The 12,885-nt window shown below is 36.0% G+C and overlaps 1 protein-coding gene across 1 annotated transcript; it reads right to left on the reverse strand.

Annotated features, from left to right (window-relative positions):
- Positions 1-2,797: 2,797 nt before the first annotated feature.
- On the reverse strand, positions 2,798-3,856 carry LOC132740645 (uncharacterized). Its single transcript, XM_060728589.1, has one exon. It carries the CDS (start codon positions 3,854-3,856, stop codon positions 2,798-2,800), a length of 1,059 nt encoding a protein of 352 aa, XP_060584572.1.
- Positions 3,857-12,885: the final 9,029 nt, after the last annotated feature.

Consider the following 12,885-nt stretch of genomic DNA (forward strand, 5'->3'; position numbering starts at 1 on the left):
AAATCGAACAAAACATATAGGGGTAATTGTAAATCAAACAAAACGTATAGGGGATATTGTAAATCAAACAAGACATATAGGCCGAAAACATCGAGTTCGCTATTACACTCCATTAGGTGAATTCCCCAGAGCTATGTACAGAAAGTACCGGAAAACGTTTAGCTAGGTTTTCGAATTCCTGAATTTTCGGTTGACAGTGTCATGATTGAAATGGTGTCTGCTGTTTGATTTTTTTTACCAAATAATTCCATTTGTATTCAATATTATTAAGAGAGAAATCATTTAAATTTTGAGAAACTTAATCGCCCTAGCAGGGGAGTTTGATAAATTCTTAATTTCTTTACTCGCCCAACAGGCAACACGAACTTTTACTCGCTAATGCGAGTGGATTTGTCAAGGCCTGCTTTATAAATGTATATCTTTAAGATACATGTAAATCTTTTTTTCCCAGCTTCTATACCTGGACTCCTGTTTAAAACCAAATTAATTTAATGTTCCCCTAGAAGGAATTTTGGTAAGATCAACATGTTACATATTAATTATCCAGTTAAATCATAATTTTTGAATGGAACATATTCTTCTTAATTTCTGTTATGTTATGTAAATTAAATTTCTGTGTAGACGTTCAGAGTGCCATCGTCACGACAAATACTTACATCTGCAATGAAACATATCATAAAAACTACCAAACAGACAAGCTGTTGGTACGAGTTCGGCATTTCAAAATTGTGTTTATCAGCTGTCAAAAATTATCCTTTTTTTCATAAACACAGGAAGTTACGTCAATTTCCACTTGTTTCTTTTAAATAAGAATTAAAATTTAATCGAACGAACTGAGAGGTGTGGCTATACAAAGCCCGAAAAGTTGCTGTTGGTTTATTTAAAAACAAAAACAAGCATAGGCATTAGAGTAAGTAACAGTATCAATCAACCGGACACTTTTTGAACATTTTTCCATACATATTTCATATGGCACTTATATCTAAGGCACGTCAAGGAGGGTTTCAAAATTACCTAAATTGTTCACATTAGAGTACCATGTATCCAGACAGATATGCACATGACCTCAATTTAATGCAGTTAAAAGCTCGGTTGTTTTATTTTTTTATTTCTTATATGATAAACAATATTTCAGCAGCAAATGCTGAAGTTTTGAATATTCTATTGTTTACTCTCCAAATGATTATAACTAGTATTAGAGGTAAGGTATATCACTCTTGATGTCCAGTATAATTATCAGTATTATCATCTGCACAATTATATTGTAAATGGTGCACTTATCTATAAAGTAAAAAAAATACCATTAATAAATTTAGAATGTTTAAAATCAAAAGTCTCAGAATAGAGCCTTTATAGGAACAGCCTAATAAGTTAATAAGCCAAGTGCTTTATATATGATATTCTCCCATTTTAGACTTTTGTTTTCTGTTAGATAGATAATTTCAAACTAGAAAACACGCAATTGTCTAATAAGCCATATGCCCCTAGCTTTTGGACTGTGATATCATGCAGTAGACTGTCAAAAGTCTTGGACATGTCCATTAATATTGCTACAAAATGCTTGTTTCTGTCCAGCATCATCTTCACTATTCAACCAGATGAATAAAGGGTATCTGGCATCTGTAGTCCGGTCTGAAAGCGGCTAGAAAATTATGAAATATATATTTTCTATTATTTATTTTTTTGATGCAGATTTTTTCGACGGAAACAGTTTCCATTGACGTAGTTTCAGTAGCCTCGATTTTTGAGTGACGTTTTGTGTGAAGGCAGTGGTTACTGGCATAACCATAACCGGCGCGTGGTGTTTGCTCTGTCAAACGTGGTCTCAGAAAATCCCTCAAAAATGTGAACTTGCGTGATAATAAATCCTTGACACAAATTTGAAGTGTATGTCGTTATAGCTTCCTGTCCTTTTAAATATAGCTCTGTGGCATAATTTAGTCATATTTTTTAGTTGACCTATAAATTGATCGAGCTGATTGAATATAAAATTTATTCAAATTAAATTCGCAATTCTTGTTTAAACACATATTTCTTTTTTTTTTAATTTAAAGATACTATAGCCGCAGCGGCCTATACTAGTTGTAGAGGTAACTCCGACACTTAATCATGTATTTTTTGTAATATCTTAATTATCTTCCTGTATATTCTGTTTTGCATACAGTATTGCACTGCAAAATGAACTGTCAACATCGTCAGCGTAGGTGCCATACATCATCGAACGTTTCGCCCCGTTATACCTAGGAAACTCTAATATGGTGGGGCCACAGTGGGGATCAAACCACTGTGTGTTGACAGTTAGGACCTTGTCTTTTAATCTCTTCTGAGCCACAATCAACAAGATGCCTTTTCAGCTGCACTACTGACTGAGCGGATGGCCTACTTTTTCTGATGGCCAGTTATTCCTATCTCAGTCAGTATGTTCCACAATGACTTAGCTGGAAAGCCCATTGTCCCGACTTCTACTGGGAAAAGCCAGGCTTTCCATCCTTTCTTTCTACAGTCTTCAGTTAGCTGGGTGTACTTGGCTGATTTACGTTCGTAGGCCCCGTCACACCTCTCTTACCAAGGTACCGTCAGTTCAATAAACACAATCTTCTTGTCTTGGGGAGCAATACTATGTCTGATCGAAGAGTTGTCTGGACCACCTCTGGGAAATCGAGTCGCTTTCCAGGTCTACTCTCATCTCCCAGGTCTTTGATGACTGCTGGACCCCACTCTTTTGTGCTCCAGAAGATCCAGCTTTGCCCTCGTGAACAAATGAAACTCCTGTCTCTTTCTGAGGGAGTTTTCTATGCTACTTCCTTTCCCTCTCAATGGTGTCTGCTAACTGCCTCAAGACTCTATCGTGCCTCCACCTGTAACGGCCTTGTGACAGCGCTATTGAGCAAGAAATAAGAACATGCTCTAGTGTTCCTCTCTTGCCACATAGAGTACACGATGGATCATCGATTAGTTTCCAGCGATGGAGATTACCTGGTGTCGGTAGAACATCATACACGCTGCGGAGAAGGAAGCTTATACGAACTGGCTCCATCTGCCAGATATCTGACCAGTTGAGTTTTCTCTCTGGTAGATTCCACTTGGTAGATGCTCCTTGACTCCCCATCTGTACCAGTTGTGCCATTCTTCGCTCCTCTTCACCCTTCCTAATTTCGGCCTGAATCATAGATCTTCTGTCTTGTCTGGATGATGTTGAGTACCTCTTACGTTCAACCACTCCAAGGCCTAGGTGCCCTACAGTTGTGGTACCAACAATGTCAGCATGTCTGAGGCGTGACTCTGCTGACTCCACTGCTTGGCTGACTGACCACTTTCTACCAGTCCTTAGCTCGATACCGGCTCCTCGAATGCATTCATCAGGAGAGTCCTTAAGTGTCATCAGTAAGCGAGCCTTGGAGACCTTGAACTCTTCGACCAATGAAGAGACTGGTAGCTGGAGTTCCCCTGTTGCAGTGTACAGACCTAGGCTTGTGAAACATTGCGGGAGGCCAAACCACTTCCGAATGTGCTTATTTATCTGGCGCTCTAGGGATTCTGCTGTTGATGTTGGGACCTCGTACAGCATCAAGGGCCAGCTAAGCCTTGGTAGTAGTGAGTGTTGGTAGATCCACACCTTGAACTTTCCTGGAAGTCCTGTCTTGTCTATAGTCTTCAGATTCTGGCTCAGACTAACCTGGAGCTGATTGATAGCTTCCTTGTCCTTAAGGGTAGCATCAAACCACTTCCCAAGGCACTTGATAGGATTGTCTATGATCCTCGGGATGTCTTCGCCTTGAATCTTCAGGTCCACATGTGGCAGTATCTTCCCCTTCCTGAGTACAAGGTACCTTGACTTTCTTGGCTTGAACTTCATTCTTGCCCAGGATGCTGTTTTTTCCAGAACACCAAGAATCCATCTTGCTTGTATGTGGGATCTGTTGTTATGGTTATATCGTCCATAAACCCTCTGGTTGGGGGCATCCTTATCCCAGATGTCATCTTGGGACCCCTTGTCTCCTGTTCTGCTGCCTTCAAGATGAGATTCATTCCAAGGACAAACAAGATGACTGAGACTGTGCATCCTGTAACTATACCCCTTTCTACCTTGATCCAGTCAGTGGTAAAGTCTGGAGTGCTGAATCTAAGACGAACATTGCTGTAGTAGCTTCGTATCAGCATCTTTATCTTGTCTGGGATATGATAGTGGTCCATGGCATGTTCAATCACCTTGTGTGGAATAGATCCATAGGCGTTGGCAAGGTCTAACCAAACTACTGTGAGGTCACTGTTGTTGACGCCTGCTTCTCTGATGAGCTGTGTTATGGCTGCGGTATGTTCAAGACATCCTGAAAAGCCTGGAATGCCACCCTTCTGGACTGCGGTGTTGACATACTCATTTTCTGTCACGAAGGCAGATATCCTCTTGGCGACAATTGAGAAGAATATCTTGCCCTCTACACTCAGCAAGGATATTGTTCGGAACTGGCTGATGTTTTCCGACTTCTTCTCCTTAGGTGTTAGGCATCCTTCTGCTTCCTTCCAGCAATCAGGTACTGTTCCTTTACGCCAGACGATCTTGATGAGGTACCACAGTTTCTTCAACAGCTTCGGGCAGTTCTTGTAGACCTTATAAGGGATCCCACTTGGTCCTGGGGCTGACCCTGATCGGGCCTTCCTCACCACCTCACGAACTTCTCTCAGTGTTGGTTCAGTCAACGTGAATGGATGTGCAGGTGGGTCCACTGGGCGTATCTGCGAGCATTCCCCCAGTGGATCATCTCTCTGGGAGTCAGCGTGTGCTGTTTTCAGGTACTCCTCAGTTTCCTCTTTGCTGCTTGTCAGTCTTCCTGACTTCTCATCACTGAGCAGGGTTTTGGAGAACTTCTAAATATTGAACCACCTAAACAAAGTTCAGTTCAAAGACTTAAAAAAATCCATTACACTACAAAAATCACGTATGAAAATGGAAACTGGTACTTCTTAAAGCAAAAATGATGAAAACCCTTGGAATTACCCAAAACCGATTTTTTCCATGTTAACACGGGGTGAGAGTGGTTTTGTCGAACTACCGGTTCGGCAAACTAATCTTATATTATAAAACAGGTAGTGGTTTCGGCGAGCTTAATGTATACAGTGCAAAAAATATCTAGTGTATAATTGGGCACGTCAATTTACTGGGTCTTAAAGGGACTCCACTGAGGTTTTTTGACACGATGGGATTGAAAATATTTTTTCAAGATAAATGTACCATTTGTTGTAGACTTAGACCTAATCTTTGTGCAAAATTCCAGATCATTTGCCTACTTTGTTTTTCCAGGATAATTATTCAAATTGTAAAAAATGTCCCTAAATGAAAATTGTTTAAACGCTTTTCACTCAAAACGGGCGAAGAAATGCATAAAAATACCATTTTCAATTTATCTCAAAGTATATTTCTTTAATATCTTTGCATATATTCCTGTTTAAAGTGCTCCAGCTCATTTATGTAAGAGATTCAAATGTTATGTTTTTTGACTTTTAAACCTCAGTAGAATCCCTTTAATGTGTGGTTTATAACACATTTGCATGCAATTAAAGACAAGATATTGAAAATTTAAACCTATTATTTTCTTTAGTATAATAGTAATTTTTACATATAAACATTAACATGTGGTCTTTCTCATAATTTTGGGGGGAAAATGGCTGTTTTGTGGTTGTCTTATTTCTTATTTAATCTTTTATTGCATGAGCATATTGTGAAAAATGGTTGTTTTCATTGAAAAGCACACTGTTACAAGTTCAAACTGCTATGAAACTTTACAAAATGCTTCACTACTGATCAAACTTGGCACAAATGTTGACTGGACCATAGCCTTTGTAAAAAATTATCAAATTTTAAAAAAATTATCACATAGATGTCCTGCTCCTATACTACTATGTGGTCATGTTGTTGAAAAACAAAGTTATAACAATTATATTTATCAATTGCCGGGGTTATCTATCTCTTCGACCATTATAAGTTACATGTTATGCAGTTATATTGTATATAAAGTTTAACATATTTACGCGAAAAAGTACTTTTCTATTTTCAGTAACACTGATTTAATGTAGAATATAGTTCTCTGTTACACACTTTTTAATCAAGCAAAGGCGGAAACCCAGATTTGGACGTAACATACTGTTGCGGAATAGAATTCTATAAATTTCGCTTGTAATCATCTCATTGACAGGTAAAATGTTGATAAATGTTTAATGCATAAACATTTGTACAATATTCTTTTATCAAAATATTGGTAAATTATCAATGATATTTGATATTATTCAGCTTTATCCAGCAGGTATTCTGGGGTATAGGGCCTTACTCTTAGTGTTGTAATTTATTACTACCAATTGATGAAATTTTATTTTTATTTATGTGAAATGTCAGTAACATTATTATATGAAGATGTTATTATGATTCAGTGTTATAAGTTCATTATTTCCCAGTATTGATAGTTCTCTATGTTAATGTTTCAGTATAAATGGACAGCTGATCATTCATTAAAATTTATAGAGTCAAAATATTTGTTTAGGACTTTGTTTACAAACAAATTTTAATTATTATCACTTTTTCATTACTGGGGTCATAACCATATATTAAAATCCTTTTTGATTAATTTTAACCACAATGTCACTTCAACATTCTATATATCCTACTTTAATAGTTTTCTGTGAATATATAGCCTGATAAGATTATTCTGTTATGATTATTCTATTTAATTTTAGTGTGAAATATTTCTATGTACAGTTGCAAAGCTAACTACTTCCATATCATACAACATAAGAACAAGATTAGTTTAGTGTTATTGTAAAAAAGAATCATTTGCTCATTTCTGTTACATCTGTCCACTTCAGTTCCTTAAAAAAAATATTTATATATGTATAGAGGATATTGAATGAGTGTAGGTTTAATACTAAAATTATTGAACAAGTTGAATAAAATCATATTATGCGAGCCTCTGGCGAGCATAATATTGTTTTATTCAACGAGTTCAATAAATTTAGTATTGAATCTACACGAATATAATGTTCTATTTATCACATATATAAAATAAGAATGGTAAACTGTTAACAAGAGTCATTTTTTGTGTCGCCTCTACGGAGTAGTGGCGACATATAGGGATCACTTCTCCGTCGTCTGTCTGTCTGTCTGTCTGTCCGTCCGTCACAAAACTTGTCCGGACTACTCCTCATAAACTACTGGTGCAATTTCATCCAAACTTTACAGGAATGATCAGTACCAAGTCTAGTTGTGCATATTATCAGCATTTTCCGGTTCAATGATTTTTGTCAGAGTTATGGCCCTTTAATAATTTTTATTTTTAAAGTTTGTCCGGACTACTTCTCTTATACCACTCATGCAATTTCAATGAAACTTTACAGGATTGATCTGTAGCTCAAGTCCTTGCGCATATTGCACGGGTTTTCCGGTTGAATGATTTTTGGCCGAGTTATGGCCCTTTGATAAAAAGGTGTTTTTTTTCTGTGTGTTGCCAGATACGCAAAAGCTTGTCCGGACTACTCCTCATAAACTACTGGTGCAATTTTTTTCCAAACTTTACAGAAATGATCAGTACCAAGTCTAGTTGTGCACTGTCCGTCTGTCTGTCCGTCTGTCACAAAATTTGTCCCAACATGAAATTGGCCATCATGAGGCGACACATGTGATTACTGATCGCTCTTGTTTTGATAGTGTAACGCTAACATTAGCTCGCTTTAACGCTATGTTTATAGCGCAAAATACATGACGTCAAAGTGTTATTAATATTACACTAGTGTAATATTGACTAGTGTAATATCGTTTTTATTAAATGGCTTTATTACACTCCTGCGCCGCGGTTTATGTGATAAATATTTTATCACATAAACCCCGGCGCGGGAGTGTTATAAAGCCATTTAATAAAAACAATATTACACTAGTGTAATAACACTCTGACATGACGTCATTTGCGCTATATATAAACATAGCGTTACACTATGGGCGCGTCATTGTTGAATTACTCATTTTAACAGTTCACTGTTCTTATTTTGTATATGTGATAAATAAAATATTATATTTGTGTAGATTCAATTCTAAATTTATTGAACTCGTTGAATAAAACAGTATTATGCGAGCCAGAGGCTCGCATAATATGATTTTATTCAACTCTTTCAATAAATCTATCACCAAAATTATATATTTTTTTTAAATTATACATTTTTTCTCACTAAACATACTACCATATATTATAAGAATGCCCTAGGAAGTAATTTAAGGTCCTTTGTGCCTCCCTAGCAGTCCTTTGCGCACCTGAGCTCTCCTTAGCAGTCCAGCAACTCATCAAAAACATAAATTCTATCAAGAAAATTATATTTTTTCTTAAAATAATACATTTTTTGTCACTAAGCATACTACCATATATTATAAGAATGTTCTAGGAGTGATTTTAAGGTCCTTTGGGCCTCGCTTATAGTCTTTTGTGTACCTGAGCAGTCCTTAGCGGTCTGGCAACTCATCGAAAACATAAATTCTATCACCAAAATTATATTTTTTCTTAAAATTATACATTTTTTCTCACTAAACATACTACCATATATTATAAGAATGCCCTAGGAGATATTTAAATGTCCTTTGTGCCTCCCTAGCAGTCCTTTGTGCCCCTAGGAGGTATTTTAAGATTCTTTGTACCTCCCTAGCAGTCCTTAGCGGTCCTCCAATTCATCGAAAACATAAATTCTATCACCAAAATTATATTTTTTCTTAAAATAATACATTTTTTATCTATTAACTTACTACAATATAATATAAAAATGCCCTAGGAAGTAATTTAAGGTCCTTTGTGCCTCCCTAGCAGTTGTTAGTGCACCTGAGCAGTCCTTAGCGGTCCGGCAACTCATTGAAAGCATAAATTCTATCACCAAAATTATATTTTTTTTTAAATTATACATTTTTTCTCACTAAACATACTACCATATATTATAAGAATGCCCTAGGAGGTATTTAAATGTCCTTTGTGCCTCCCTAGCAGTCCTTTGTGCCCCTAGGAGGTATTTTAAGATTCTTTGTACTTCCCTAGCAGTCCTAAGCGGTCCTGCAACTCATCAAAAACATAAATTCTACCACCAAAATTATATTTTTCTTACAATAATACATTTTTGTCTATTAACTTACTACCATATATTATAAGAATGTTCTAGGAGGGATTTGAAGGTCCTTTGTGCCTCCCTAGCAGTTGTTAGTGCACCTGAGCAGTCCTTAGCGGTCCGACAACTCTTCAAAAACATGAATTTTATCACTATAATGATATTTTTCATTAAAATTATACATTTTTTATCACTAAACATACTACCATGTATTATAAGAATGCCCTTACAGGTATTTTAAGGTCCTTTGTGCCTCCTTAGGAAATATTTTAAGGTCCCTAGCAGTCCTGTTCGCACCTGAGCAGTCCTAAGCGGTCCGGCAACTCATCGAAAGCATAAATTCTATCACTAAAATTATATTTTTTCTTACAATAATACATTTTTTGTCTATAAACTTACTACTATATATTATAAGAATGTTCTAGGAGGGATTTGAAGGTCCTTTGTGCCTCCCTAGCAGTTGTTAGTGCACCTGAGCAGTTCTTAGCGGTCCGACAATTCTTCAAAAACATGAATTTTATCACTAAAATGATATTTTTTCTTAAAATAATACATTTTTTGTCACTAAACATACTACCTTGTATTATAAGAATGCATTGGGAGGTATTTTAAGGTCCTTTGTGTCTCCCTAGCAGTCTTTTGTGTATCTGAGCAGTCCTTAGCGGTCCGAGAACTCATAAAATTTTCACCAAAATCATATTTTTTCTTAAAATTATAATTTTTTTTCTCTAGAAATAATACCATGTAACATAAGAATGGCCTAGGAGGTATTTTAAGGTCCTTTGTGCCTCTTTAGTAGTCCTTTGTGGCTCCTTAGCAGTCCTTAGCAGTCCTTAGCGGTCCTTAGCAGTCCTTAGCAGTGTTTAGTAGGACCGCTTAGTCATATTTATTATAATTTGGAATTCTTTTTTAGCTCACCTGAGGACAATGTCCTCAAGGTGAGCTTTTGTAATGGCCCATTGTCCGTCGTCCATCGTCCGTGCGTGCGTCCGTCCGTGCGTCAACAATTTCTTGAAACAACTCTCCTAAACCAATTGGCCAATTTTTTTTAAAACTTTGCAGGGATGTTCCTTGCATGAAGCTGTACCAAAGTTGTTCAAAGAATTAAAGTACATAATGAACTCTAGATGCCATGGCATCCAAAAGATTTTTTTACAAGAAATCTTAAAAGATCTTCCTTGTAAAAAAACGGAAAAGCTAGACTAGAGCTTATAGAAATTTGGCATGAAACCTAGTTCTAGTGTATATCTACATGTTTGTTGAAATAAAACCCCTAGGGTCAAAATTGGCCCGCCCCACGGGTCATTGATTTTTCTTAAATGTACTGTAAATCCAGTGTTTTTTCAAGATGTTTTAATTTTCGCTATTTCTTCTGGGGTGAAATGGGGCTCCACTTTGACCTATTTCTCAGGTGAGCGATCCAGGGCCCACTAATATTATTATTTTTTACTTCTGGGCAAAGCAAAGTATTATCGAAATCATTTAAAATCATCGGCCCAAAACATTTTGCTAAAATATTCAGCACAAATTTTCAGCAGTACTCTTTCATGACTGACCTGAGCCTATAATTATATGACAATGCTTTGACTGGGCAAAGCAATGTCATATCGAAATTGCTCAAAAACTCACAAAATTTTCGCAAGAAAATCTTGCGAAACAAAAAAACAAGACAGCGTAAATTAACATTAATTTTGACCTATTTATGAAAAAAAGTAAAAAATAGATCTACACTTTTAACAAAATAATAAAACCATCATATCAGATTCAGAAAAGTCATGATTAAATCCTCTTATTTAATCAAATTACTTATATAGCTGATAAACAAATGGCAGTTACACAGTGTGAGAAATCTGATTGGCTAATTCAAATGCAAGCGTTGAAATGAGTCAAAAGTCTCAAACGAAATATTTTTTAAAGAAATATTTGCCCTTGCAACGCCAGTGAGTATGAATATATTTTTCCGTTCAAATTTTGAAACCAATTGATCTTTAAAACGCTTTTCTTAACCAGTATGGCTGATAGGCAAAAATATATTGATGTTTATGTTTCATTTTTGATTGATAACAACATTATTTGAGAGTTTTTGTAAATGATTGGAGAGAGTTCTTTGAAAAGACTAAAGTGTGTTGAGAATTATTTGTTTTATTTTATCAGGACCAAAGGCCTTATGAGGGTTTAGGTTATTGAGAAGTTTCTCGATTCTTTTGCTCCTATTTGGATATTTTGCAAAGAAGGAATAGATTGATCATGTTAAGGTTTATTTTACACAAGGATGCAAGGGTTAAGGGAGATTTGGGGCTGAAAACTGACTGGTATTGCTTATTTAAGGCTGTAGCCTTTGAGACATCATCATGGTGAAATTTTTCTTGCATGTCAGACAGAATTATCTACCATTTACACCGGTGCTAGAAAACCCTGTCTTACACGGGGGCCCCCGTGTAAGACAAGTCGTGTGCATTAAATGATGTAATTGCCGTGTGCCTTTTATGAATGAATTGCGTTCTTAGGATGATGTCATTTAACGGTTATGAATAAAGTTGTAAGTTCATACGCTACTATAAGAAACAATTGCATAATGAGAATATCAGTTTTTGTAATTTCTGTTCTGAAAATTAATGATATGTAATATGCAAGAGAAAGAATCAAACACCGGCAGTTGGCACATACGGGAATATCTAGCTCTCGGGTAACTGTTTAGTGGAAACTTGGCAGAGCCTCAGTACTGCCGTAAACAGTTACCCATGAGCTAGATATTCCGGTCTGTACTGACAGCCAGTGTAAGATTCTTATAATTTTTATATTTAATGGGGGTACAGCAGATGTTTCTTGTTTTGAATGTTAAATTAAGGAGTACACCGTTTTAGTGTTGGGTTTGTGACCATTTTGGACATCAGTGTTACTTAAATTTAAGATGTCTTCAAGATATTGGTTATAAGCCTCTGTAACCTTTTTCCGCTCTGGATATTTCATGTCAAGGAACTAGGAATAGACCCTAGGATCTAAACCAGAACTGAGGAGGCTGCAAAGATTCACTAAATGTTTGATTCAATTTCAATTCCTGGATACACCGATTTCATTATTTTCGATTTGATGCATATCTGATTACTATTTTATCATAATAGGGTCCCATTCACAAAGACAATAAGTATGTTTCTTTTTTTACAATTGTCTAATAATGAATTGTCAATACTAAGTCATTGAAAAAATTGTCAATGGCTTGAAAATTTGAGAAAGAGGGACTCAGTCAATGAGACTTTGTTTATAAAGACAGTGTTTATCATGAAGCAAGGCATTTTCAAACATTAGATTCCCCATTTAATAAGATAGGATTTTATCCAAAAATAATAGATTCTGACTATTCAGTGGGCCTTGGACCCATTCACAAAAGACCGGATAAAAACAATGAAATTATTGTTACAAGCCTTTGATGCGTCTAATATTTTGACTGTCATTGAATTTAAGATTTTGAATTTACTGGCCCGAATTCCAGTTTTAGATTTATTCTACCATATATTTAACCAAATTTTCTAAAAATTTACACTGGCCCAAACTGATTTTCACTGGCCATGGGCCACCGGGCAAGTGCTAAATTCAATGACTGTTTTGAACATGCTCAGGTCTGTTCATATAAAGTGGACTTTGACTGCAGGAGCAATGTGAGAAAAATAATTCGGACAAAAAAAAAAACATCAAAAAAAAACTATTGGGACAAAGAATCTTACTCAAATAGGGATGTATATAAAATTCAGACCCCCTCTGTAA

Source organism: Ruditapes philippinarum, unplaced genomic scaffold (genome assembly GCF_026571515.1).
Source record: "Ruditapes philippinarum isolate M1 unplaced genomic scaffold, ASM2657151v2 ctg6297_1_1_1_1, whole genome shotgun sequence".
NCBI lineage: Eukaryota > Metazoa > Mollusca > Bivalvia > Venerida > Veneridae > Ruditapes > Ruditapes philippinarum.

Coding starts and splice junctions, on each gene's coding strand:
- LOC132740645 (XM_060728589.1), bottom strand. CDS start 3,856: ATGAAGTTCAAGCCAAGAAAGTCAAGGTACCTTGTACTCAGGAAGGGG.